The sequence below is a fragment of the Apiospora phragmitis genome (assembly GCF_038363925.1).
Source record: "Apiospora phragmitis strain CBS 135458 chromosome Unknown utg000010l:1.0-9815664.0:1.0-9183399.0, whole genome shotgun sequence".
NCBI classification, from domain to species: Eukaryota; Fungi; Ascomycota; class Sordariomycetes; order Amphisphaeriales; family Apiosporaceae; genus Apiospora; species Apiospora phragmitis.
Window position 1 is genome coordinate 7278178 of NW_027117409.1, and position 25470 is coordinate 7303647.

Here is a 25470-nt window from a genome sequence, read left to right on the forward strand (position 1 = left end):
CGCGTTGTATTTTCTTGTAGCTGAACTGATTTCGCAGGAATCAAAACATCGAAACAGCGTGGGGTGGCAAAGAGATACCGCTGAATAAAATTGCCAAAGTCCAAACAAACCCGGACAGAAGTGCAGAGGATGTTGGCTATGAGAGGGATGTATGAGAGGCTGTGGGCAGGAACTTATTAAGTTTGGTACAGCTGGTGCAGTGAATCCAACTCACTTGTGCCGCCGCAGGCAACTTTGCTCCTTGGAACCTGGCGGTGCTGGATTGAGTCCCCACATCCAGTGACAGACAATAATATGCAAACGACAGTTTTTTGCTCCAACTGCAGGTTCCGAGCTCCAAGGATAGACCAAGGAACCTATCAGGGAGGCTCGAGGGAGATGCAAGAGGTGACGCTAGACGAAGGGCTGCCGTATGTAGACAAACAGATCTTCGCTTGGCAAATCTCGCAGCGGGTAGGGCAACGTTACGTCAACATCCAACCTCAATAGGTCAGGTCGGGTCAGGTCAGGTCGTCTTCTAACAGAATAGCGACAGTTCGACTTGCTTCCCTCAATGCCGCGAGTCCGATGGGGAGGGGCGGAGATAAACAATATGCTTCTAAGCGGTACGCAGAACTGGGGCTGACCTCCCAGCTGGACTTGTCGTCTTTCTCCAAACTCGTCCAGACCGGTCGATATGAATCGCGTATGCATGTGCCTGAAAGGGATCATTGACAGTCGTAGGATACGCTCCGCCCAGTCGCCCAGTCAGCAATTGCCGTACTTAGGCAGTTGAGTTGAATATCGTTATGAAATTGGTTGCGCTGATCTTTGGCCCGGGGAATTCATGGCCTGCCAGCCTGCAATAGACTGCTGTACTATCTGTGGCGAGCTTGACTGAACCTGGAGATGAGGAGGGGAGAATGCGGAAGGGATCTACACCAGAAACATTCGACAGCTATCTCTGGTTGGTGTGTCGCTCAAGCGCCTCCGCCGGTTTCCGCGGCCCCAAACCACTGCGGTGCCAACCTCCCATTCCAACCTTCCTTGCCGTACGCGGTGAGAAGAAGCTTCCTAGACATGTACATAGTGGTAGTCGTACAATATGCGAATGCATGTACTCTGTACAGATGATGTTCATCCTTGGGCATAGCATGTACGAAGTCCTGTCTTGCATGGTGACTACTATTTGGCCTGCGGGGTTCATCAACTTAAAATGGACAGTATTTTGTAGCCATAGTCATAGCACATATAAGCATAACGAACCTTGAAGCTACTGCACATCCATGACAAGAAAGTTGCCTGATATTATTAGGCACACTTCTACTCGGTATATGTCTCAAATTTCCAGTCTCATGCATACCTACCACTGACTATGGACTCGGCATCTGCCCCCGTTGGAGAGTGATGCAGTGCTATCAGATCATAGATGGCATATGTATGCATATAATTAACGGTGAAGGCGGGGATAAACATTTCGGAGACTGCCCATCTCCCGAAACTTATAATGTGGGCATGGCACGTTAAACAACTTCAGGGACCGGCTGATTTGGGGATGGGCTCTCAGCCAACAATAAACAGTGCCATTAGAGGCGTTTCGGAAGCACTACTTACTGGCTTTTGACCGCTCATATGGTACTACTACGGTGGTGCGCCTAGCATCTTAGTCTACTTAAGATGAGCGTAGATGACCTGACTCGACAAAGCTGGTTATGATAAATATGCCAAGTCGTTGCTTGAAGCATTATATCATAGTAGTAACTACTCTAAGTCTAGATTATATAAGTATTCTCAGTGTGATGTGAATTCGACTTTGTGCCTAGATTTAAAGATACAGTACACCGTTGTGATATCGAAGGCAGAGTCTGGCTTGCAGCAAGAAACTCCATAGCTGTCAGGTCCTAAAGCGTACAAAGAGTATGCAACGCAGGCATACCAGGCCACCACATATCATATCAGCTAAAATTACGACGTGAACAGCTCTCACGAGGTTGATTAGAATGCCTAGACCTAAGTGCACCTGTTGGGCACGAGTAACCTTCCACTTGACCATTCCTTGAAGGTTGATGAACAAGTTGGTCGGTAGCCGACACAGCTCTTGCTATGACCCATTCGCAAACGTCACAAATGTGTTCTTCCCTCTCCTGCATTGCCCTTGTCGTCTTGACAGGTCGTGATTCGAGAGTTGAATGGAGACAATGGGATAGTTGAACCATCTAGTGTATTCCAACAAGGATCAGCGCGCCACACGGGCTTTGTCAGCATAGTGGATGTGGCGCATAACAATGGGGGTAGCGCTCGAATCAGTCGGATCGCCGGATAAATCTTATCGCGAGTACCAAAGGATTGTGAAGGCAGGTGATTGTCGGAGAAGGCTTTGAAGTCAGCAGCAACAGATGGCTTGTTAGCCTGCCGGAGATGCAAAGCAGCATCAAAGCTCTCCACAACATTTAAACAACCACCTATCGTCATTCCTTTATCCAACCGCGGAAAGACATACATCGACCCTAGCTTTTTCTTTCTTGATTTCCCAGATTCATTGAGGAAAGCCATCCTGAGGAAAACGTACCTATTGTTTCTCATTTCTCATTGACACAAGTCCTCTGCGAATCTCGTCGACTTTCTGCTATTTTTCAGGTGGCTTCGCCACTGCTCTTTCGCACGCGACTCCATCCTCCCAGTAACAGAGTCTGCACAATCTGACCTGTTTCTTGTCGCCAATCCTCCCACCTACCCGTATATTTCAGCACAGCGCACCTACTTGCCTCTCTCTTTGCTTCGCCGTCGCTTCGTCATCATGTCGGTCGAAGTGGCTATGAACACTCCTCTTTCCGAGGCCCTAACCGCGGCCATCCAGCCGAAGCTTGTCGAGGTTGGATGGGCAAGTGGTGGTGACGATGCTTCACTTTCCGAATACATCATCCTCATGCTGGTCAATGGCAGAACCCAAGACGACATTGCTAGCGAGCTGGCTGGCGACTTGCTCAGTTTAGGTCCCGACGATCCTGCCGCCAAGGACTTTGCACGATGGTTATTCGAGCAGATCGACATCTTGAACGCCCAGCTTAACGGCAATGCATCATCCTTCGGCCAAACAACACAAGACGCGTCTGCTCCGATGGACCAAGATATGGACATGGGCATGTCTGTAAGCGACGCGCCCGAACTCAACGCCCCTACAGGTCCCAAGTCGATGCGAAACGGCGATATGAGGGGTGGTGCTCGCGGAAAACGCAACATGTTGGGCCAGCTCAATAACCATATGAACCGACCTCATGAGAACTCACTCCATCGCATCCGTGGAGGTGCTGGTACTGACCGTATCAGTGCCCACGGAAGAACTCCCCGACCGGTCCTCGCGGAAATGGCCGCAACAACCGGGCTATGAACAACCGGGCAAACAACATTGTCCACGGCATGGCAAATCAAATGAACGGCATGAATGGTGTTTCCCCTATGAACGGCATGGGTGACGTCAACTGGATGATGCAGAACGGTGCCCAGCAGGGTGATATCTTCTCCCTTCTGCAGCAACAAAACCAAATGATGGTTGCGCTGTCACAGCAGCTGGCACAGAGCCAGCAACAAAACATGGGCAACCGTGGCAGAGGAGGAAAGTCTCTTTTTGAGCGCACGCAACGAGGCGGCAACAACTTCCGTCGTGGTGGTCATCATGGAAATGGCCACTCGCCACAGACTGAGTCTGCCAATGGTGCTGGCGCTGAAGGAGAAGATGTGGACATGACGCAATCCCGTCAGAACGCCACTCCCGATACTACACTCTGCAAGTTCAACCTTTCGTGTACGAACCGAGACTGTAAGTTCGCTCACCAATCACCTGCCGCGCCTCCGAACACCACGATAGATGTCCAAGACGTCTGTTCTTATGGTGCAGCCTGCAAGAACTTCAAGTGCGTCGGCAGGCATCCATCGCCGGCTACGAAGCGAGCACACCAGAACGATCAGGAGTGCAAGTTCTACCCCAATTGCACCAACCCGAAGTGTCCCTTCAAGCACCCGGACATGCCCGCTTGCCGCAACGGAGGTGATTGCAAGGTGGAGGGTTGCAAATTCACCCACATCACGACCATGTGCAGATTCAATCCTTGCACAAACCGTTACTGCCATTACAAGCACGAGGACGGGCAGCGAGGAAAGTTCCAGGACAAAGTGTGGACTGCCGACGGATCGCATGTCAGCGATAGGAAATTTGTCGACCAGGACGGCGCGGAGGAGTTGTTGGTTCCTGGGGCAGAGGAAAACGCTGCCATGGATGAATCAATTGCATAAGTGCATTGCTTCTAGGATTGATAATACGGGGTGATCACGACGCCACGGACGAGGTTGTGGCTGTCATGCGAAAGGGATAAAAGGAGAAACGAGAGCCAGAGCATACCAGAATCGGTGTTTGTATATTATGAAACCCCTGGGTGACAGCACATCGGCCTTCCGCCGAGGGTGTTTTGCAGGGGACATGACAGCGGCGTGTTTTTGGCAGGATGAATCTTAGATGACATTAAGGAGTTTCATGGTATACGGAAAAGTTCCCAGACTTTCTATGAGCCAAACCATACACAATATACCCCCAGCGCATTTTTGTGATTTGAAACCAACCACACAGTTTCTTTTGCCTGATCGTGAACTATCTCTGCCACAGTGACATGTAAACAGGCAGTTGTCCTGTGGAAGGAGGAAAGCTCTAACAGGAGTGTTGGTGTGTGAATGGTGCGGTTGTCATACGACGATGAATATTTTCCATGTGTTTGCTGTTCTGTTGGCGCCGGTTCGATGATGCCATGATGTGATTGATGGTGGAGAGGTTTAGCCGAGGCCGCACTTGCTCCCAGGTAAGGCTGCACGCCGCGACAAGCCAGCTACAAATTGCGATCGCAAGGCCAAGGACCGCGTCTTTCTCCATGACACAACAACCATTGGCATCGCAGTTATGACCTCCAAACGCCCAGAAGAGCTCTTCATAGCCTTCCTGCGGTCTGCATATGGCAATGGCTGCCGTCATGCTGTTTTGGGTGGCCGGCCCGCCAGAGCTGCACCCCAATTGACTTTCCTGAGAGCCCAGACTCCCTACAGTCGCGGCTTTGCAACTGGGCGCGGAAGGTTGCCATACGTCCCCAAGGCTCTCCTTTCACGATGCAGCCGTGGATATGCGACCGCGGCGTCGTCTCGACAACCTCGAACCAAACCAGGCGTCAAAAGCTCGCCCTCCGCAGACCAACCCCGCAGAATCGCTGTCCTCGGAGGCGGCATCACCGGCCTCATAGCCGCGCATTATCTGGCCCGGCATGCGAAAAACGCACATATCACCTTGTATGAGGGAGGCGACCATCTAGGCGGCTGGATCAAGGGTGAAGTTGCTAAGACTGCCGAGGGGGATGAAATTCTTTTCCAGCGTGGCCCCCGCATGTTACGGTCCGGTGCGAGCGGGAACAAGTATGATGATCTTATTCTGTACGATGTGGTACGTCCTCCAACACTATGCCGATTCGGTGATGCATTCTGATCCCTTTCATGTCTGCAGCTCGCCAACCTGGGGCTCAGCGACAAGATCGTCTACCCCAAAGGCGCCGCCAACTCGCGCTACATCTACTACCCCGACCACCTTGTGAAGCTACCGTCCGAGGAAAAGAGCTTGAGCAATATCCTTGAAAGTGTACACTCCTTCCTGACCGAGCCGATATGGGATGGAACCGTTGGCGCAGTTCTGCACATGTGGAAACATTCCTCAGAAGTACGCAATAAACGAGACACACGCCTTCTGGAGATCCGAGCTGCCATGATGAGGAACGAGCCGTTGCCGGCTCCCGATCCAAGGATACTCGAAAAAGACGAGTCGGTCGCGGACTACCTTCTTCGAGTCATGGGCGAGGATCGCTTGATCAAGAATGTGGTTTCAGGCATGCTGCATGGGATATACGGCGGCGACGCTTACAAGCTGAGCGCCAAGCACACCATCTTTGACCGTTTCTGGTACAAAGACCAAGCACCGTGTTCTGATAACGAGATCTATATGGCCACCAAGGACATCTTCCTCCCTTACGATATACTAGACGGTCCCAATGGCTACCATGTCATCGACTCGGCAGAGAGGGGGATTCGGCACAAACTGATTGCCTTCGAAGATGGGCTTCTTACGCTGATACGTGGTCTGGAGGAGGACTTGAAAGAGTGGGCAAACGTTGAGATCAAGTGCAATACTCCCGTAACTTCTCTTGTTCATCAAAATGACAAGGTCCTCGTAAGTAGCAACTGTTGTGCACATCTGGATACTCTCTAATTATGTCCTAGGTCTCAGCCAAAGGCCAAACCGAACAATTTGATCAAGTCCTCAGCACTATCTATGCCGGCCAACTTGCGAAAATCGCTCAGCCAGCCAACTCTCTCCCTCGTTGAGCGAGGTCCCCGCGGTGACCATCATGGTGGTCAACATGTGGTACCCCAATAAAGACCTATTGGCCGCCAACCCTGGGTTTGGCTATCTGATCCCTCAGGGAGTGTCCGAAGAACAGAATCCAGAACGCGCCCTCGGCGTTCTCTTTGACTCCGATATCCAGACGCGAGAGGAGCAGGCTGGTACTAAGCTGACCGTGATGATGGGAGGACATCAGTGGGACAAATGGGCCTTCCTCCCCGATGAGCAGATGGCTGTCGAAATGGCCAAGAACGTGGTCGAGCGCCATTTGGGCGTTAGTCCCGACGAGGAGGGTCTCGTTGCGTCGGCCAGACTGTGCCGCGACTGCTTGCCGCAGCATACCGTGGGCCACCGCGACCGCCTACACAAAGCCCACTACGAGCTCTCGTCCGTCTTCCAGGGCAAGCTCATGGTCGCCGGCCCATCGTACACCACCGTCGGCGTCATCCCGGCGATGCGCGCGGGCTACGACGCGGCGATGCGCATCGCGCGCGGCCAGGGCCCGCCCCATTTCCGGAAAAAGGAGGAAGGCGTGGGGCTCTGGAACTGGTACTACGACGCGCTCGAGAAGATGAATATATCGGTTTCGATCCCGGACCACGTCGGCGTCACGGGCCTCGAGTGGGCGACGGAGAAGGAGGCTAGTAACATGGTCCCTGTGCCCCGGGTCAGCATGTGGTTCAAGACGTGGACTCCAGAGGAGGGACTCTTCTTCGACGAGGAGGGCAACCTCAAGCCTGGCCGGGAGGAGGCCCTCACGGAGAAAGACGGGATCATTACCAGTCGATTGATGATTACACGCGTGCGTGTCAAGAGGTAGGTTGGCAGTGTCTTACCATGTTATGTGTCATTATCTGGGACCTGGGCCGTGGGGCTGTATGATTATGAAGCAGTTTTATTCTTCTGTAGAGGGCAATCAAAATAGAAGCGCATCTTGGATTTTACAAAGCTCGGTTCATTGGATTGGCCAAAACGTCATGGCATATGTTCGAGGTGTGGTTTCTGGGTCAATACCCTGTCACTTGCACCAGGTTGGATAAGTAAGCACCGCTTCCATTGCCCCCATCCTCTTATTGGTTGGTACTCATGTTACAGCATGCCAGGTTTGGTGTGTGTTCTTCCTTTCCAGTGCATCCCAAACTCATAATTGGGAGCCTGGTGGGAAGAAACAAAGATGTTCTCACTGGGTGTCACCCATCTAGCAATGTGCGTTCTTCGCCGGCTTGGCCGTTATTCGCAACCGTAGCTGACAGGGGGCCATGTCAGCCGGATGTCTCTGTGTAAGGCTGATTGTTGAGCAGCCCTATACCCATGTGGCCCGAGTCTGGTGGAGGAGAATTATTCTGGATAGCATCCTGAGAAAAGCCAGAACCCTGTCATCTGCATGCCAATTGGACGTTGTGTGCCACGTTGTAAAGGATTATAGACCCCACGGGTTTCATGGGCTTTTCCAGCCCCCATTTAAGCCTGGGAAATATCACGGGTCTCTCTCCTGATCTGGGATGAGTACTAGGAGTAGCGGACCTGCGGGTCCATGCCAAGGATATACGAAAGTCGCAGCATGCTGACGTGATACGAGCTGAAAGGGGGCCACGCTTCGTGATTGGCCCTTGGGGCTGCACTCAAGCTGTAAATAGTCATCATATATACATGCATCCTGGTCTCTCATTACACAACCCAGGCGAAAGTACTGCGGCTATGGCGAGGGGCCATTGCATACACCCACCGCTTTCCAAAATGATGTTTCCATGGTTCTTCTTTCCCTTGTTTGCAGTGGACTTACTAAATTTGCGTCGTATAACTGACCTTCTTGCCCATAATCAGTGAAGTGAGCTAACAATACGGGCACCTGCGACGTCGTGTAATCCCGACATGGCTCACGCCCAAACCCATCATCACGATCCACAACCAGGCTTGGAGATGGTACAGTCCGAGTACAGCCAAGCTTCAAGCCCACAAGTTGTGCAGTCGAGAAATGACGAGGCTGCGCCGGAGGTCGGACTGCCAGATCATGGCTGGCTCTATCCCGTGCACGACGCGAATGAGCAGCAGAAGGTGCTGCACGGGGCCTTATTATGGCAACAGCGGCGGCTTCCACAAACCGCTCAGGAACAGCAGTATTCACAGCAGGATTATCATGCGAAATACCCGTCACTTCGAGGAAACCACTTCTTGACGACACCCGAAGTCGTGCCCAATTCAGCTGTAGAGTTGTCAGCAGGGTCAGAGGATGGGGGATATCAAAGTCCTTCGAAAGAGGCTTCCATTCACCCGTCACCGCGAAAACGTCCGGGAAGGCAGATCATCATACTAGTGGCCGTTGTTGTCGTTATTCTTCTGGGGTCAACCGTGGGCGGAGTGTTGGGAGCGCTAAGAAATGACCACTCTAGGTAGGTTCCCGCTCGAGGTCGTGAACACCCAGTTAGAGCCAGACTGCTGAAATTTACGCTTATTCAATCAACAGCGGTTCGAATGGTGCTAGCTCCAACGCTACCTCGCCAGCTGTTCCATCTCCCGCTTCCCAGGAGGCTATGACAGGAGGTCCTGGCTCTGCTACATCCGTCGCGCCAGGGTTTGCTCCGACCGCCGTTTCTCGGGGTTACCCCCACATGGAGGTGTTTGCGATGTCCAACAACAAGGAGAACTCGGTCTACCGGAAGTATCGCAACAGCAACGCGAGCTCCGCCGCCGAGTTTCTTCCCCAGGGGTTGGAGATGGAGCTGGTCGGCGGTGGCATCGACCGCGACAAGACGCCCTCGATCTCCGTTAGCTGGCGGCACCAGGAGGAGCGCGGCGTCCACTCGAACCGCACGGAGCTGCACATCGCGGGGACCGTCAACACCAAGGTGTACCGCAAGTACCGCGACCAGGACGGGGCCGACGGCTGGAGCCCCGGCGGCGCCGGGACCTGGGACGTCTTCGAGACGGGCACGTGGCAGAGCAGCCCGGTGCAGGCGCGCTACAGGCCCGACAAGAACCTGATGGGCGCCTTCTACCTCTGCCGCGCGCAGCCGGGCCTGGGCGTCTGCTTCTGGCAATGGACGCCCAGCAACGACTGGAGCCTCGCGGGCAACCCTGTCGGCGGCCAGTCGGACCTGCAGCCGTGGGCGGCGCCGGCGGTGGCGGCCTGGACCGGCGACGACCGGCGGCTCGACGTGTTCGCCGTCTCGCGCGTCAACAACCACCTCGTGCACACGTGGCGCGACGCCGACGACCCGGGCGCGTGGGCGCCGTACGAGGACCTCGAGGGGTTCGTGACGACGCCGCCCGTCGCCGTGGCGCGCGCGCCGGGCGTGCTGGACGTCTTCGTGCGCGGCGGCGAGGGCGGGCTGTGGCACCGTGGCTTCCAGGCGGGGAAATGGGCCGAGTGGGAGCGCGTCGGCGGGCTGGACGTCGCGATCCGGGGGCAGCCTGAGGCTGTTAGTATGAGCGCCGACACCATTGATGTCTTCGCGTGGGGGGCCAACCGAGGCGAGTTGCTGCACGCGAAGTTCAGCAACAACACGGAACCGAAGTGGACGCCGGCTGCGGGCTTCGATACCGTTCTCGACAAGGGCCTCGCTGGCCCGCCTAGGGCAGTTACGGATGGGACGGGCGATATCCACTTGCTGGCGTACGACGACGACAATAACATCATCCTCTCGACGTTGAGCTCGAAACCTGGGGTGAAGGCCGAGAAGACAGTAATAGCTGCCTTGCCTATGGTATAACAGCAACCAAGCGAGTCATGTCACGGCAAAGGTTAAGCAGTTAATGGCGTGCTTCACTTTGTCTGATACATGTATATGTTTAACTTTGGACCCGGGTCCAACCTGATTAATGATGCATTCTGACCCATGAAGGAGTGAACAAGACCCCTTCTTCCTTTGGCTGTCTTACTCACCAAGCTTGTTGGGTTGTGAACAAGAACGATGAAGGTAGAGTCAAGCATACCGAACTAGCTGCACACAGTACATCATCAGCTCAGAGACAGAATGAAGTCCCACGCTTTTGTGTGCATTATGATCGTGACCAAACAGCGACCATGAATTCTTGAAAGTAGAGCGTTTTTCCAATTTCGTCTATAGTTCTTCCTGGGCCTGGGAGTCTTGGACTAGAAACCCACCCAACTATGCATCCGTGAGAAGTGAGTAAAATATGCTTATCCCGGCGGCGGCACCCCCGCTCTTGTCGTCGCCGATCCGATCATAAAGGGCTATAAGACGACAGCAACTCAACAAGCAACCGGTGAGATGGCCGAGTTGGTTATGGCGTCAGGTTAAGGTCACCTTAATATCTTCATCCTGGTGGAGCAATCCGCGTGGGTTCGAATCCCACTCTCATCACTTGAGATTTACCACGCGCTTCTGATCACAGAAGTATGCTTCCTTTTTGCTGTTTTTGTCCTCTGAGTATATATAGTGAGGAGGGGGTAATCTTTTGTCACAACTTGCTCAGCTTGCTCAGCTTATATGTTTTGGATGTTTCGCATTCACATTCTTTCGAAATATGTCATATGTCGTATCTATTCTAAGCAGAACTGTGCCGCAGTTGTTACCTTACCGGGTAGCAAATCTTTTACCATCCGCTTCTTGATACCCCCCCCCCCCCGGGGGTGTCCCCACCGACAGAGTTTCCTTCCCTTCACTCGCATGTGTCTGCTATGTATACCCCCATAAGAACAAGTCTTTCAACAACCAACACCGACCTATCGTCTCAACGACTGGATCCAATGCTCGGTTAGCTCAGTTGGTCAGAGCGTCGTACTAATATTCTCTCACCAGAATACTTAAGTAATGCGAAGGCCATGAGTTCAAGCCTCATACTGAGCATGCCTTCCTTTTTTTGCGTTTTTCCTCTATTTTATTCATTTTGTGTTCATATCTCCCTAGCAAGGTATCCTAATGGTGAATTGATTCACTCTTCTGTCTCCTTTTTAACCTTCTTCCTCTCCAATTGACCGCCCATGGTAGACGGAGATTCGCACGTCGAAGTCGGTCATCGATATCGAGCCCTCGTCTTCCCCGATACTCTCCGCCGCTTCCTTTTTCATTTCCCCGGCCTCTTCCAACTCCTCACCCAGTGCCTCAAGTGTCTCGGCCAGAAGATACTTGGCGCGAGCCACGCACTCCGGCGGCCAGTATCGATTCTTTGCCGACTTCCGTAAGAGGTCGCGTAAGATACGTCTAAGTCAAATATCATCGTCAGTTATGTTCAGAGTCCACACTTAAGGGGAGGATGCACCTACTCGGCCTCACGGAATAGACTCTGGCGAAACAGTGCATGAGCGACCCAAAATAGCGAATTCAATGCGCTCGATGATTCTGCACCCAAGAGAGCCTCGCCGCTCCGGAGAGTCTCTCTTGCCACCTTCCATGCCTCTTTGTAGCTACCCTGGTTGAACAGAATGACACCTCTGGTGAATGTCAGCTGAAGAAATACCGCCGCACTGGGTTTCTTCACCAATCCGGCGGTGGCGATGGCTTTGTCGATCAGGTCTAGAGCCTCGCCCGACCTCTGTTGGCTCATTCTGACCAGCGAGAGGGCTTCGTAAGCCCCAGTGAAGCAATATGGTAGCTCGGGTGGTGCCTGGTGTTTCTCCATGAGGTCCAAGGACTCGCTGAGCTGTGTCGCGGCCTTAGGCCAGTCGCTCGCCTCCAAGAAGGCGCGGCCGAGGCCTCGAAGAGCATCAGAAAGTAGTAGGCTGTCAATCTTGGCGCCTTTGGTAAGGTACTCCTTGCGCAGGGTGACTGCTCTGTTGCAGGCCGCGAGAGCGCTTGTCCGCTTCGGCGGACCCAGGGCATTCGTGTTCTCTACCGACAGCAGAAGCAAAGTTGCGTGAACAGACGCAGCTGCCTTCTCCGATAAGGCTGCGCACATGCGCAGTCCAGCCTCCACCAGCGGCTGCGCCGTACCGTGATCGCCCCGAAGATGCAAGTAGCGACAGACCTCTGCGTACACGCCACATAGCTGGAGGGCAACCATACGTGGGAAGCGGTCGGCGGCGACGCGAAGCCGGAGGCTTTCCGCTTGAGTCAGCACTCGATCGTACTGGGGCCACAGTTCATGGTCTGACTCCACGAAGGGCTCACGTCGGAGACAGGCAGCGTGTACCATGGCGATGGCGTTCTCGAGAGCGCAGGAATAGCGGCGAGTGCCCCATCGAAGCCGGCACAGCATGTCATTCTGCAGTGCGCGGTGGGTAGCAATGTGGGCGACCCCGTCAATACGTCTGCGATTCACCAACCCGCGCTGTACCAGGTCTTCCAAGGCCTTGTTGAACACAGCCCTCTGAGGTTCGTCTTTGATTCGGCTGCCCCAGAAGTCCTCCGGGACTTGGTCTGCGTTGAAGAAAGCCAGCAGTTCCAGGATGGCCCGGCCTTCCGGTCGTAGTACGGCCAACGTACTATCCCATACCTCACTAAGCGATGCAGGGTGAGGACATGTGGCGAGGATGTATCTCTCTCGCCAGATCTGGTCGCATGATTGGACAACTCGCAGCCGTTCCGCGATGGTGTCCAGTGAGAGTTCGTGTTTCTTCATGTAGCCCGCGACGTGGGCCAGGGCCATGGGCGAGCCGCCGAGCTCCTCTGACACTTTTCGAGCGAGTCCTTGGTCGTCTTCGGATATGGTCTCTGCTTGCCAATTCAGATACGCGCAAAGCAGTTCAGCCCCCGAGGTGGAGTCTAAGGAGTTGAGTTGCAAGTTGTGAGTTGCGTTCGGAATAATTCTCGGATCTCGAGTCGTGATCAGGCTCGAACCGTGTGCTGTTGGTAGGAAGTCCTTTATGGCAGACCATTCCACCACATCATCGAAAATCAAGAGCCAGTTCTTGCCTTCCAAGGTTCGTAAAAGTCAGTGATGCCAGCTCTGGATTCGTGTGGGTGATCCAAGTCCACGACTTACTGGTAGTCAGCCAACTCTGGAAGGCTTTGGTGCACGTCTCGAGGTCCGACTGCGCTGTTGCAATGCCCAGTCGGTGGCAGAAGTGCCTCATAGTAGACATCATGCTGTCCGTTTCGCCCGAGGGAAGCCAGATGATGCAGTCGTAGCCACTGGAGAACCGGTGGACGTACGCGTTGACCAGCTGCGTCTTGCCCATGCCGGGCATGCCGCCGACCACACAAGAGCGGCCCTCTGATAGCGAGAGCCACGCATCCAGAAAGGTCAACTCCCAGCTCCGACCGGTGAAATGGGGGTTAGGCGGGTATCGCAGAACCTCGACTTTGATAGACACGCGGTCGCGAGGCCGTGTCGCGTCCATCTTGGCCTAGATAGTTGGTGTAAGATGTGAACAAATAGGAGGGCTATTGCTAAATATGGTGGTGGTAAAACATGGTGTGAGAGATTCGGGTCGTCGATTGTTGCAGTAGATATGGTGTGAAAGATTCGGGTCGTCGAATTTTATAGTAGATATGATATTTATTGTAAGTCGTAGTATAACCGCCTCCTTCATATTCATCCTTACGGCAGGTACGATTCGAGACTCGATTGTATTCACTGTCACGTCACGGTGGCAGCGACGCGAAAGCCTCTTACACTCAACGCGACGGCAACATTTAATATTAGGTATGGTGACAAAGAAAATGGTTGAACGGTTACAATTGATATGATGCTATATATTATACTAGAATCAACCCAGTCACGGCAGCGACGATTCATGAACTCGTTTATATGCACTTACTTCAACGGCAAGTCTGCGATACAGTATCCTTAATATCTCCACGATGGGGGGTTCGAGTCGAACATAATCATGTTACCACGGCAGTAACGAACCGAACCGCTTGATATTCGCCATGACAGAAAGAGAGTCAGCCCTCCTGAGCTTTACTTATATGATATTGGTGAGTCAAGCTGGACTGGTTCACTTCCACCGCATTGGTGAGCTTGGCCTCCTCATAATGCCCATTAGAACAGCACCAGAACAGCACCAGCAGGGCAGATTCCCTTATGGTATTTGAGTTATAATAATATGTTCTACTTACTATGACATCAAAGTTGCAATGAGCGAATCAATATGTTATGAGCTGTGAGGTATTCGTCAAGTGACCGTGAGATTAGTTACATAGACTCGCATGCACAAAACTCGCAAGCACAGTCACTTGGTTTTGGTAGGGGAGGTTTGTAAGTAGACAGGTATGCTTCAATGAGCGAAGTTCAACAAAACAGCAAAACAACCAACAAGAGTCGGAAAAAGCCGCCTTCAGCCGAAAACGCCTTCGAATACGAGAGATGAGTCGATGCGAAAGCGTTTTCGTGATTCGGACGTGATTTGACGGTGTTTTGCTCGTTCATGCTGGTACACCAAGAACAATCGGTGAGCACTTACCAGCAGTGAGTGACCCTGTCAAATAACATTCCATTCAGTGCCTCTGAGGTTAGCTAGGCATTCTCCAAACTTCCTTGGGTTTACAATTTTTGAGTGGCAATGCTGGTTGCTTGGACTTGGACTTGAAGGTCCCTCACACTACCTTCGTCCCGCCGCTCCCATCACTTCGGTCCCTGAATAGCACAACCATCGCCTGACACAGTCTCCCAGCAGGTGTTTTATTCGTCGCGGGGATTAGGCACTTCAGGATTCGGAAATATGCCTAAGATACGACCAGAAGAATCGAAAACCCCCAACTGAAAATCCTGGCGACACTGATGCTCCAGCGCCAGGCGTATGAAATAATCAGAAGGGTTACAGCACTGAACACCATTGCTTCTGAACTGTCATCTGTGGTGGGACGTTATACATCTCATATCAAGCATTTCGCATGCCAGAAACCAAACATTTGGTATACAAGAGAGAACTAAGCCTCCAAGTACGTACATCCATTCTCACTTGCTCACTGCTTCGGGGGTGTAAGTCGTGTAGCTGACTGAACACACAAGGGAGCCTAAGGACTAACTTCATTGGCAGCAGGAATCGATTCAAACACCATATAAGCCTCTTCTCTCCTTTCTCTCTTGACATTGACGCGTCCCTGAGATCAAAGGCAAGGCAGAATGGACGCGAACACAAAGAGCAGCTCAGGCTGCAAAGATCAGTCGGACAAAGACGAGATTCACGAGCTCACCCGTAACCTCGCACTTCAACGAGGTCAAAACATCCCCCGACCCCCCAGACCATCCCTTGTACCGCTGCACGCGGCTCGCAACCTACCTTCTTCGCAGCTTCTGCCACGCCCTACTCTGCGTTTCCCTTGCGACCTCGTACTCCGTCTATCCCCTCGCGGCGACGCCGAGGCGACCTGCATCTAGACATAGACCTCCGCCCCCGTCAAAGGCTCGAGCCCAGACCTCCCCGTCCACAAAGCGACCACACAGCAAGTGAGATCCCTTCCTCTTCCGGCAAAATGTCGCCCACGATCCACCTAGTCCGCCACGGCGAGGCCGAGCACAACGTCGATTTCGACGTCGACATCCGCGACCCAGGCCTGACCAACAAGGGCGGCGCGCAGTGCCGCACGCTGGGCAAGACCTTCCCCTACAAGGACCGCGTGACGCGCCTGGTGGCGTCGCCGATGCGGCGGACGGTCCAGACGGCGCACTGGGCCTTCGTCGACCCGGAGGCGCCGGCAACGGCCCCTTTGCAGAACGAGCAGCAGAATGAGCAGCAGCAGAAGCGCACCATCATCGCGCTCGGCGAGCTCCAGGAGTGCAGCGGCTTCCCGTGCGACATCGGCCTCCCCGTCGAGGAGCTGGCGCAGTTCGGCGGCTACCTGGACTTGTCGCGGGTCAAGCCCGACTGGAACTCGAAGCGCGGCATCTACAAGCCCGTCGAGGCGGTGATCCGGATGCGGGCCGAGAAGGCGCTGAACATCCTGCGTAAGCTGGCCAGGGAGGCGCGCGACGAATACGAGGACGCCCACCTGGTGGTGGTATCGCACGGGACCATGATCCAGTTCCTGGTTGATCGCCCGGACGCAGAAAGGGCTGCCTTCCATAACTGCGAGTACAGATCGTACAAGTTTGTGGATCTGGTCGGGGACGACCCGAAGACGGTGGGATTGGTGGAGACGAACGAGAGTTTCTACCGGCGCTCTAGTCCTCTCAGTATGAGGTCGCCACAAGAAGCTGAAGACCTCGTTGAAGCTGAACTTAGCGCAAGATAAAGAGTCCTCCAATTCATGGAAGCCTTGGGAATATGACTTCTAGGATCGACTTGGTATTTATTGGGTACCTACTTGCAGTTACACATAAAACTCCATAGGCTAAATGCGTACATTGTTTGATAGAACCATAGTGTCTGTGTGTATAGCAAACCTGTGCTCGTCTCTAACTTCCCAGCTTCACCTTCCGGAACTCTTCCGTCACGCCCTTGATCGCCTTCTCCGTCGGCAGCCTCTCCATGGAGCTCGCCCCGAAGAAGCCCTGGACCCCCTTGGTCCGCCCCAGCACGTAGGCCGCGTCCTCGGGCGCGGCGATGGGCCCGCCGTGGCAGAGCACGATGACGTCCGCGCGCACGGCGACGGCGGCGTCGCGGATGGCCTGGACGCGCTGCACGGCCTCGTCGAGCGAGACGCCCGTCCGCGCGCCGATGCTGCCCGACGTCGTGAGGCCCATGTGCGCGACCACGACGTCGGCGCCCGCAGCCGTCATCTTGGCCGCATCGTCCGGCCCGAAGACGTAGGGCGTCGTGAACAGGCCCTGCGCGTGCGCCTCGCGGATCATGTCCACCTCGAGGTCGTACCCCATGCCCGTCTCCTCCAGGTTCTGCCGGAAGACCGAGCCCGCGTCGATCAGGCCGACGGTCGGGAAGTTCTGCACGCCGCTGAAGCCCATGGCTTTGAGCTGGGCCAGGAAGTACGGCATCTCCCGGAAGGGGTCGGTGCCGCACACACCTGCCAGGACGGGCGTGGACTTCACAATTGGTAATACCTCGGAAGCCTGAAAATCCCGTTAGCTTCAGCGTGCAATTGAGTGAGGAAGTGTGAAAGAGGGGGCAGTGGACGAACCATTTCAACGACAATCTTGTTGGCATCGCCATAGGGCATGAGTCCGGCCAAGCTGCCTCGACCGGCCATTCGAAAACGGCCAGAGTTGTAGATGATAATGAGATGTCCTCCGCCATTCTCAATGCACTTGGCACTCAGTCCTGTGCCAGCACCTGCACCGACGATAGCTTCGCCCCGAGCTGTCACAGCCCGGAGATGGGAGAGAACATCTTCTCTTGAGGTGGGGCGGGGCATCGCTCAAGTAACCTTGTATGGACCAGGAAATTGACAATAGGGGTAAGACAACATAAGCCAGTGAGAAATCGGGATTCAAGTATTCCTCCTACAATTCGTATCGTATTCTTTACATGTACCTGTATCTGTTAGGAAGATCATTTGCCGAGAGCGCCTGCATGCAGTGAGGAAGAAGAAAAGCGCGGGAGGTGGGCGCAATGACGTAACGTGGGGTTGAGCTCTTCCCCTTACCTGTGAACTCTGTCTTACACGAAACCGTCCATCTTTAGACGATGTGAAACACAAGTTGAACATTATCGCCTGAGTTTAGATACTTGAGCACCTCCAAAAACCCTGGACTGGTCGAAATTCAATAGTGTCAACCCCGAACCGCTATCAGAATGGCATCCCCTAACACGCACATTCTGCTTCTAGCAACCCTCGATACCAAGCTCGAAGAAGCAGCTTACGTGCTCGATCAGCTACTCCGCAGCTCCGAGGTCCATGTCACCATACTTGACATTGGGCGCAAGAAGCTTAGCACACACGATGCAGAGCCCCTCGAATCCAAGGATCGAGTGGAACTGGTGGCATGCGAGTTAGACACGCCAGCAGCCGATCTATCCAGGGGTGACTACTCAAGTCGCATGAGTAGCAGTGCGACGCAGAAAGTCAGGGAACTGATGAAGAGCTCAAAGGCGGCACTTCACGGCATTCTGGGCATAGGGGGTAGTACGGGCTCGTCCATCATCGCAGCCGTCATGCGCGATGCAGTGCCGATCGGTCTGCCCAAGCTACTCGTCAGCACCATTGCAAGCGGAGACGTGGGACATCTGGTCGGCGGAGTCGACATCACGCTCATGTACAGTGTTGTGGACATTGCCGGCTTGAACTTCCTCTCTGAGAGGGTTCTCGGAAACGCGGCGGCGGCGATCGCTGGGATGGCTCTTGCATACCGCGGATCAATAGGGCCATCGCCAACCACGTCCGGGTCGGAGACTGCTGCAGATAGTAGCAGCACGAAAAGGCGGGAGAGAATCGCCATCACCATGTTCGGTGTCACGACGCCGGGAGTGGATCGCATTCGTCAAATACTCTCGCAGCCGCCGCACGACGCAGAGGTGGTGGTGTTCCATGCCACGGGAGCAGGCGGCCGGGCGATGGAACTGCTGATTCACCAAGGCGAATTCGATGCCGTTATTGACCTGACGACGACCGAGGTAGCCGACGAGATTGGCGGAGGTGTTTTCTCAGCTGGACCCGATCGGCTATCCGCCGGCGCCCAGGCCAAGATTCCTTACATTGTGAGCGTCGGGGCGTGCGACATGATCAACTTTGGTCCCTTGAGCTCCATCAAACCAGAGCTGATCGAGGCTGACCGGAAGGGCGAGCGCAAGCTCTACCAACACAACCCATCTGTGACTTTACTCCGGACGAATCTGGAAGAAAATCAACAGATTGGCGAGTTCATTGGGGAGAAGCTGGCAGTCTACGAAAGAAAAGATTTGGTCAAGGTCTTACTGCCGGAAAGGTCGATCAGTATGATATCTGGGGATGGTGGCCCTTTTGAAGATCGTAACGCGGACAAGGCACTGTTCGAGACACTCAGGGAGAAGCTTAAGGACACTGGCATCGATACAGAGATGCAAGATTGGGATATCAATGGATCTGAATTTGCCAATGCGGTCGTTGATGCTCTTGCTGTCTTGAATCGCAAGAAAGACCACTGACAGACAATAGATTGAGTACTAAGCTTAGGGACTCGAAAAGCAATTGGCTAAGAGTGGACTGCCCTTTTCTAATGTAAAGGGATCACCGATCCGCCTCCCTTGTCAAATTCTTGGCAAATTTCATGCATCGCTCCTTGACTAACATGCTCCTGTATCCATCTCCATCGTACAAATAACTAGCAGTAAAGATTGGGCCATGAGCTGTTGGCCTACCAATCCAGAACTATTATCTCGTTATCCTGGAGTTGATTAAAGGTGCGTTCACTGTATAGGTCAGCACGAAACAAGGTGACCTTTTCCAAGTGCTTTTGGAACCTTGCGTCAACTTTGACGAAATGCTCTATCTCGCGTATGAAAGTGCATAGAGTCTTCTTGTATGGCTTGATGGTGTCCAGATGATTGTTATAGGCAAGTCCCACCACACTGAAGAACTCATCTATCGCATCTGAGGTCAAGAAGGTCTCGGGTCTTTTCTTTCCGCGGGCTGCTAGGCCCTTGAGGTACTGTTGGATGTGCTCCGCTATACCGGATAGGCACTCAGACTGTCGAGCAAGAACTGTTTCCATCAAGTCCTCAAGTTGGAAGTAGTCTGCCGCAAGGAAAAGCTTATACCAGTGTCTCATGGCGCCTGGGAACTCGTTTGAGAATGACGAACCGAGTCTCAACGCGCGTTTCTTGACTGCTTAGCTGTTAGTGTCAGACAACCACCATGATGCATTGAACCTACTCTGTCCGGTGTAGATGAATTCCACTACCTCTCCAAAAACCTCCGAGTTCACCTCGAGGATATCACATTTGCCAGTGGCGGCTTCCTATACCAAGATCAGTATGAAAGCCTATTTCGAATGGTGTTTGGAAACCAAAGTGGGATAAGCAATTGCCCATACCTTGAATGGCCCAGCCAACGCTTTTGCAAAGTACGTAGATCTAGCGCACAAGATGGTCTTGTGAAGTTGCCAGACAGTGTCGTCACATTTAACAGTGACATCGGAGAAGTCGCCGGTCTTCAGAAGTCTGTATGGTGAGACAATTAGTAAGATGCGATGACCCGCGATGTTTCTAGATGACAGCTTGCCTCTTATGTGAATCTCGGATCTTGTCCATGGCAGAGCTTAATGCAAATCTTGCTTCGGAATCTGTCGCTTCGTTCGCGGTCTTTATCTTCTTGGGGCTCGGCTCCGACATCTTGATGGTGCGAAATCGATGATGGGGGAGGTAGATGAGTAGAGGAGGATGAGTAGAGGTAGATGGGATGAGGTAGAAGTCGAAGTAGAGTGACGGCGGAGGTAGAAGGCCTGAGAGTAAGTAGGTAAGTAAGTAATACGATAGTGGCGGTTGGCACACTGGAAATGGGAATAATCAATTGAAGGTCTTTCAGATTGATAAGTACCATTTGGCAGGAGCCGTTCTTTCCGTTTTTGATCTAATTGCACTCCCTCCCGCTCCTGCAGTCACTCTATCAACACGAACTCCATCAACGGCTACCAAGCTCCTCTCGGCTCGGATGCGCCTAAGTATATGTAGATCTTGGTCGTCTAAGGAAGTGAGTGCCCTAGGGCCTCCTGTGGCCTGACGATGACCATAGCGACTTCGCAATCCTGCGTCGACTCTCCCAGCCTACAAGACTTATTCCATGGGGATGCCTGCTTTTGATGGAAAGAGGTATATGTTGCAATTTCATCGGATTACGAGATATCATGTCGTAGTCGCCCATAGTATGTTACATCATCCATGGCAAGTCAAATCACCAGGGCAAGGCAGAAATAACGGAAGAGGCCACTGAAAGTCGACTTACCCCCAGGTTTTCTGTATTGGCCGATCATGAGTTAACATTAGGAGTCCTGACTTACAGGCTCACGTGTCAAGCTCTCGGAGGAACCAGCGCGCAGGAGAATGCACAGAGCAAGAAATTTCACCCAGGCCATCGGCCCGGTCTGCCATAACGTTCCCGTAGGCCACTGGCTGGCGGCTATGTGCCCTGCAAGATCGTTGTTGCGACATGATCTGTCCGACCTCGCCGCAAGGTTCATCTTCAAGTGCAATCATCTCCTACTCGGGATCGGACGGATTTGAAGAGGCCACCACGCGGTCGTCCTCATTCCACAGTCCCGGCATCAGCGTCGTCGTAGTGCCCTCTACTCCAGCGGGTGCCGCCCAAACCGTGAGTGAACTCTTTCTTCACCGATTTTGTTACTAGCTTGGCTAAAAGTCTCTCGAGATCAAATATGCAACTTCTGATCTCTGGTGGGCTATCCAAGGCGCCGGTCACGATTTCGGTATCATTACCTCAGTCACTATGAAGATATACGACATTCAGCATCGCGATTGAGCATACGAGATGTTTGTTCTTTACAAGGGACAAGATCGAGAGGCTGTATGAAACTCTCAAGAAGATCATGAATGATGGTTCGCCACCTTTAGACGTTAAAATTTACGGCTTTTTCCTAATTGATCCCAGTATCAGTACATGGGTATGTTCTTACAGACTTCCTTCTTCCGGCAGCTTTCTAACACATACCCCAGGACCCCGTGACTATGCTGTGGGTTCTTCAAGAGGGCTCGACGTCGGTTGACTCTGCTCACACTGGAGCTCTACATGCCCTTGGGCCTGCTACCGTGGATAGGGGCAACGGTAACTACCTCGACTTGGCGCGCTGGACGGGTATGAGCAACGCAGACCCGCCCTGCCAGAATTCGGGGTTCGACAAAACCCGCTTTCCCATTGATATACGATCATATAACGTCCAGGCTATGCGAAAGGTCTACGACCACTTTGCGTCCGCCACCAGGCAAACCCCAGGTCTGAACGCATCCCTTTTCCTCATTGAGGACTACACCCTACAGAGAATGAAGACCGTGCGGTCCGAATCCACGGCATATCCGTTCCGAACCGACAATCTCCTAGTGGCTCCGGTCATGCGCTGGCAGCATTCGGGCGGACCAGAGCTCACGCAGCAAGCCGTCGACCTGGGCACCGAGCTTCGAAGTATTATACACGAGGCGACTGGCGAGCCGGAACTTCACACGTATGTAAACTACGCCTTCGGCGATGAGACACAAAAGAACTGGTATGGCTACGAGCAATGGCGTCAGAATCGTCTCCGTGGGTTGAAACAGAAGTACGACCCGCAACATAGATTTAGCTTTTACGTGCCAATCGCGTGAAGGGCAGGACACGTTACGAGCGCCTGATCATAGCTGTCGTGGTGGTCTCGAAGCAATGAGTTGGATGGATTCTACTAGTCTGGCTGGAGCTGGGTTCGCTTCCCGAATCAACAAAGCGGCACTGGAAATAGGAATCTTACGCAAGATGCAATTGTAGTGTTTGGTTCTGAACAGCCTCCGGCTTCCCCCTTTTTCTGCTTCCAGCTGTTTGCAAGATGTGACTGAGGAGATAGCTATCAGAATATTGCAGAGCTCGGTTTAGCCATATACGGAAGGAATCAAGGACCATGCTTAATTGAAGTTCTGCTTAGGCTCATCGCACTCTTATCACCATCTACATACCTTACGCAGCCTGCGAGGTGCAACAGTAGGGGCAAGTTGAAAAGCTCTACACCCTTTCCCAGGCATGCAAGCTGTACGTTACATCGCTACGCGGGGCTTCAGGGGCGAAGATCCGATGGGGGCCATATCATCCTTTCTTCTCAAACGTTGACCACTGTTAATTTTATATTAGCTCCCACCTCATCAGAGATCTTGGGCTATATAGACAAGGCTGGCGAGAAGCGAGTCCCCGGAATCGCCGGCAGACATTCTCGAGATTGCCATCAGCTAGTATATCCTCTTCCAAGTGACATAATACCCCCAAAACGACGCTGTGTATGTGGTCGACTGATCTCAAACACCATATAGTAGACCTGACGTTGATGCATCGCCTTAGATCAAGGTAGGCCACCATGCCGACGTGCGGCCCTGAATCCATCGAACGCCCGGAAACATCTGAATATTTCTCGATCTCCAGCGCGCTGGTGACCAGGCTAGCTTTTCATGTTTTTGCTCCAACTGCCAAGATTACATTACATGCATACTTGGGTCGCATCTCAGGCTACACAGCACAATCTGCCCACGCAATTGGAATGGATTACCTTATCCCTATCGCTCAAGTAAGCTGGATCAGTAGCTACTGGCGATTTCACATGCACGTAAGATGCTGTTATCGGCTACTTCTTGTCGATCATGGTTGTTCGCAGCAATTATCAATGCATGTTAGATACTCTCCGGTTATATTCTTGCTGATCCTGCGTGTTCTCAATGACTGGCACTGATGGCTGATCTGCCATGTGATAGGTAGCCTTGGGTGGTACTGCAATGCATGTCTAATGGCCGACGAACTGCCGCCCTGCCTGCTTCACTGTCCGCTGCAGAAACAGTTGAAGACAGACATTTTGCGACATTCTGACAACCATAGAATGTCCAGCATGCTCTACTCTTTCAGTTTTCAATGGTTTCTGTCCTAGGACCAGACGTTCTAGTACTCTTGGGCATCGAACTCCCAGACCTACACCTAGGGCGCCCTCTTATCCTTGGATATACGCAACATGAAAATTCCCTCTGGTACCCTGGTGGGGGTACTCCACCGAAATCCGGCCGGTATAATGGTACTCAGCATCGAAACCATTCTCCTGGCAATGGATTTCGTATCTTGGGACTTAGGCTATGGTCACGACGCTTGATGAAGAGCAAACTGCAGGCCAATGACATACTCATAATCGTAGCCACGGTATGAGATGATCTAACCTTCCTCTTCCCTCGACATGGCAATTCCAAAACTGATACGGATCTGCCTAGATCATCGTGACGGCGAGATATGCTCTTGAAATGACGATGGTGTTGAAATGTGGCATGGGTCTGCCCCAAGAGGAGGTGATGAAAATTGGCGGCTCCGATGTACTTTTCTTGTTCCGCAAGGTTAGCAATATCCCAATACGGTTTATACCATGGAATTTTGAGTATCACCCACTGACAAGAAGGGGGTGCTGGGCGGGGGTTTGCAGCTCATCTTTGCCAGCGACCTGATGTGGCTCACACTCGTGTGCCTAATTAAAGTGTCCATCCTCCATTTCTACTCCAGGATATTCCGTCGAACGATATTCGTCAAAGTCGTCTACGGCGTCATGTGTCTTGTCGTCGCCTTTTATATTGCCGCTCTGTTCAGCGACATCTTCATTTGCATACCGCCCCGGAAGAGTTGGGTCCCAGACACGCCCGGCCGCTGCGGCAACAGCAGCGTCTTGTACAGGGCATTGGCATCGACAGACACCGTTATAGATGTCATCATCATCTTGCTTCCCATGCCCATGCTCTGGGGGTTGAAGATTGTCACGTCCAAAAAAGTGGCGCTAACCTTCATCTTCGGCCTGGGTTTCCTGTATGCTTCCCCCCTATCTTCTCATACAACTCTGGATCACCCCCGTCCGCCCCCTTTCCAATCCCCGTCTCGTAAGTCGGCTGGCTAGCTGATCAGATTTCCCATCGACCCAGAATCATCGCGCTCACGTCAGTTCGCATCCGTTTTTTCTCCGAGCTCGACCCCTTCAACATCACGGAGCCCTCGAGGGTCGCGCTCTTCTCATCACTTGTGCCGCTTCTCGGCATCATCAACGCAAACCTGCCGGCCATGGCCCCGGCGTTCAACAACATGTTCCGCTCGTCCATCTTTTCGACGGCGGCGAGCAAGTCTGAGGGAAGTTCGGGCGACCAAAGCAACCGGTTTCAGAAACTGAGCGAGCCGGAGATGCCTCTGATGGATATTTCAGGTATGTGGTACTGCATGCTTCCGAATGGATCGAGCAAAGGACATGTGAGCTGATTGATTCACAACAGGTTCCCGGAGACAGAACATCAATGAAGCCCGAAACCGAGATGGACAGGTGGCGTGACGGAGTGAATTAGGCTGAATAGGAGATTAATCACATTTGACCGCAATCGACCTGCCTGCATCCTGTGCACTCTGCCATATGGAACTGCCTGAATACACATTCTAGGTTATCATAACGTCCTAGTATAAGTGCCCTAAAGTAAGCACTCAAATACAGGGGGGGGGTTAACTAACACCACTAACGTCGCCCGTAGCTTGTTTCTCTGCTTCTCCACAGCAGCCCGTAAATTGACTCAGCATGACCGCATCCTTGCGGATCCCCGTTCCGTCCCACTTCGGGTGACGACGTCGAGCATTGCTGAGAATTTGATCCCCTTG

General features: G+C 53.1%; 10 protein-coding genes across 10 annotated transcripts; 7 read left to right on the plus strand and 3 right to left on the minus strand.

Moving 5' to 3' along the window:
* Positions 1–2776: 2776 nt before the first annotated feature.
* PG994_011977 (uncharacterized protein) lies at positions 2777–4269 on the plus strand (the record flags this gene model as incomplete). Its single annotated transcript, XM_066863386.1, has 2 exons — positions 2777–3127; positions 3307–4269. 2 exons carry the CDS (start codon positions 2777–2779, stop codon positions 4267–4269), a joined length of 1314 nt encoding a protein of 437 aa, XP_066712496.1.
* Positions 4270–4924: 655 nt separating this feature from the next.
* PG994_011978 (protoporphyrinogen oxidase) lies at positions 4925–7226 on the plus strand (the record flags this gene model as incomplete). The annotated part of the gene is made up of 3 exons (XM_066863387.1): positions 4925–5455; positions 5516–6248; positions 6364–7226. The coding sequence occupies 3 exons, from the start codon at positions 4925–4927 to the stop codon at positions 7224–7226; spliced, it is 2127 nt and encodes a 708-aa protein (XP_066712497.1).
* Positions 7227–9015: 1789 nt separating this feature from the next.
* PG994_011979 (uncharacterized protein) lies at positions 9016–10116 on the plus strand (the record flags this gene model as incomplete). The annotated part of the gene is made up of 1 exon (XM_066863388.1): positions 9016–10116. One exon carries the CDS (start codon positions 9016–9018, stop codon positions 10114–10116), a length of 1101 nt encoding a protein of 366 aa, XP_066712498.1.
* Positions 10117–11321: 1205 nt separating this feature from the next.
* Positions 11322–13649, minus strand: PG994_011980 (uncharacterized protein; the record flags this gene model as incomplete). The annotated part of the gene is made up of 3 exons (XM_066863389.1): positions 11322–11571; positions 11634–13221; positions 13292–13649. 3 exons carry the CDS (start codon positions 13647–13649, stop codon positions 11322–11324), a joined length of 2196 nt encoding a protein of 731 aa, XP_066712499.1.
* A 2077-nt stretch (positions 13650–15726) lies between these two features.
* PG994_011981 (uncharacterized protein) lies at positions 15727–16485 on the plus strand (the record flags this gene model as incomplete). Its single annotated transcript, XM_066863390.1, has 1 exon — positions 15727–16485. The coding sequence occupies one exon, from the start codon at positions 15727–15729 to the stop codon at positions 16483–16485; it is 759 nt and encodes a 252-aa protein (XP_066712500.1).
* A 163-nt stretch (positions 16486–16648) lies between these two features.
* PG994_011982 (TIM-barrel signal transduction protein- predicted) lies at positions 16649–17562 on the minus strand (the record flags this gene model as incomplete). The annotated part of the gene is made up of 2 exons (XM_066863391.1): positions 16649–17260; positions 17329–17562. The coding sequence occupies 2 exons, from the start codon at positions 17560–17562 to the stop codon at positions 16649–16651; spliced, it is 846 nt and encodes a 281-aa protein (XP_066712501.1).
* Positions 17563–17942: 380 nt separating this feature from the next.
* On the plus strand, positions 17943–19271 carry PG994_011983 (uncharacterized protein; the record flags this gene model as incomplete). The annotated part of the gene is made up of 1 exon (XM_066863392.1): positions 17943–19271. The coding sequence occupies one exon, from the start codon at positions 17943–17945 to the stop codon at positions 19269–19271; it is 1329 nt and encodes a 442-aa protein (XP_066712502.1).
* A 209-nt stretch (positions 19272–19480) lies between these two features.
* Positions 19481–21301, minus strand: PG994_011984 (uncharacterized protein; the record flags this gene model as incomplete). Its single annotated transcript, XM_066863393.1, has 5 exons — positions 19481–19950; positions 19999–20083; positions 20159–20285; positions 21067–21077; positions 21122–21301. 5 exons carry the CDS (start codon positions 21299–21301, stop codon positions 19481–19483), a joined length of 873 nt encoding a protein of 290 aa, XP_066712503.1.
* Positions 21271–22436, plus strand: PG994_011985 (uncharacterized protein; the record flags this gene model as incomplete). Its single annotated transcript, XM_066863394.1, has 4 exons — positions 21271–21432; positions 21481–21561; positions 21635–21742; positions 21795–22436. 4 exons carry the CDS (start codon positions 21271–21273, stop codon positions 22434–22436), a joined length of 993 nt encoding a protein of 330 aa, XP_066712504.1.
* A 734-nt stretch (positions 22437–23170) lies between these two features.
* On the plus strand, positions 23171–25153 carry PG994_011986 (uncharacterized protein; the record flags this gene model as incomplete). The annotated part of the gene is made up of 5 exons (XM_066863395.1): positions 23171–23242; positions 24063–24182; positions 24242–24642; positions 24756–25030; positions 25098–25153. The coding sequence occupies 5 exons, from the start codon at positions 23171–23173 to the stop codon at positions 25151–25153; spliced, it is 924 nt and encodes a 307-aa protein (XP_066712505.1).
* Positions 25154–25470: the final 317 nt, after the last annotated feature.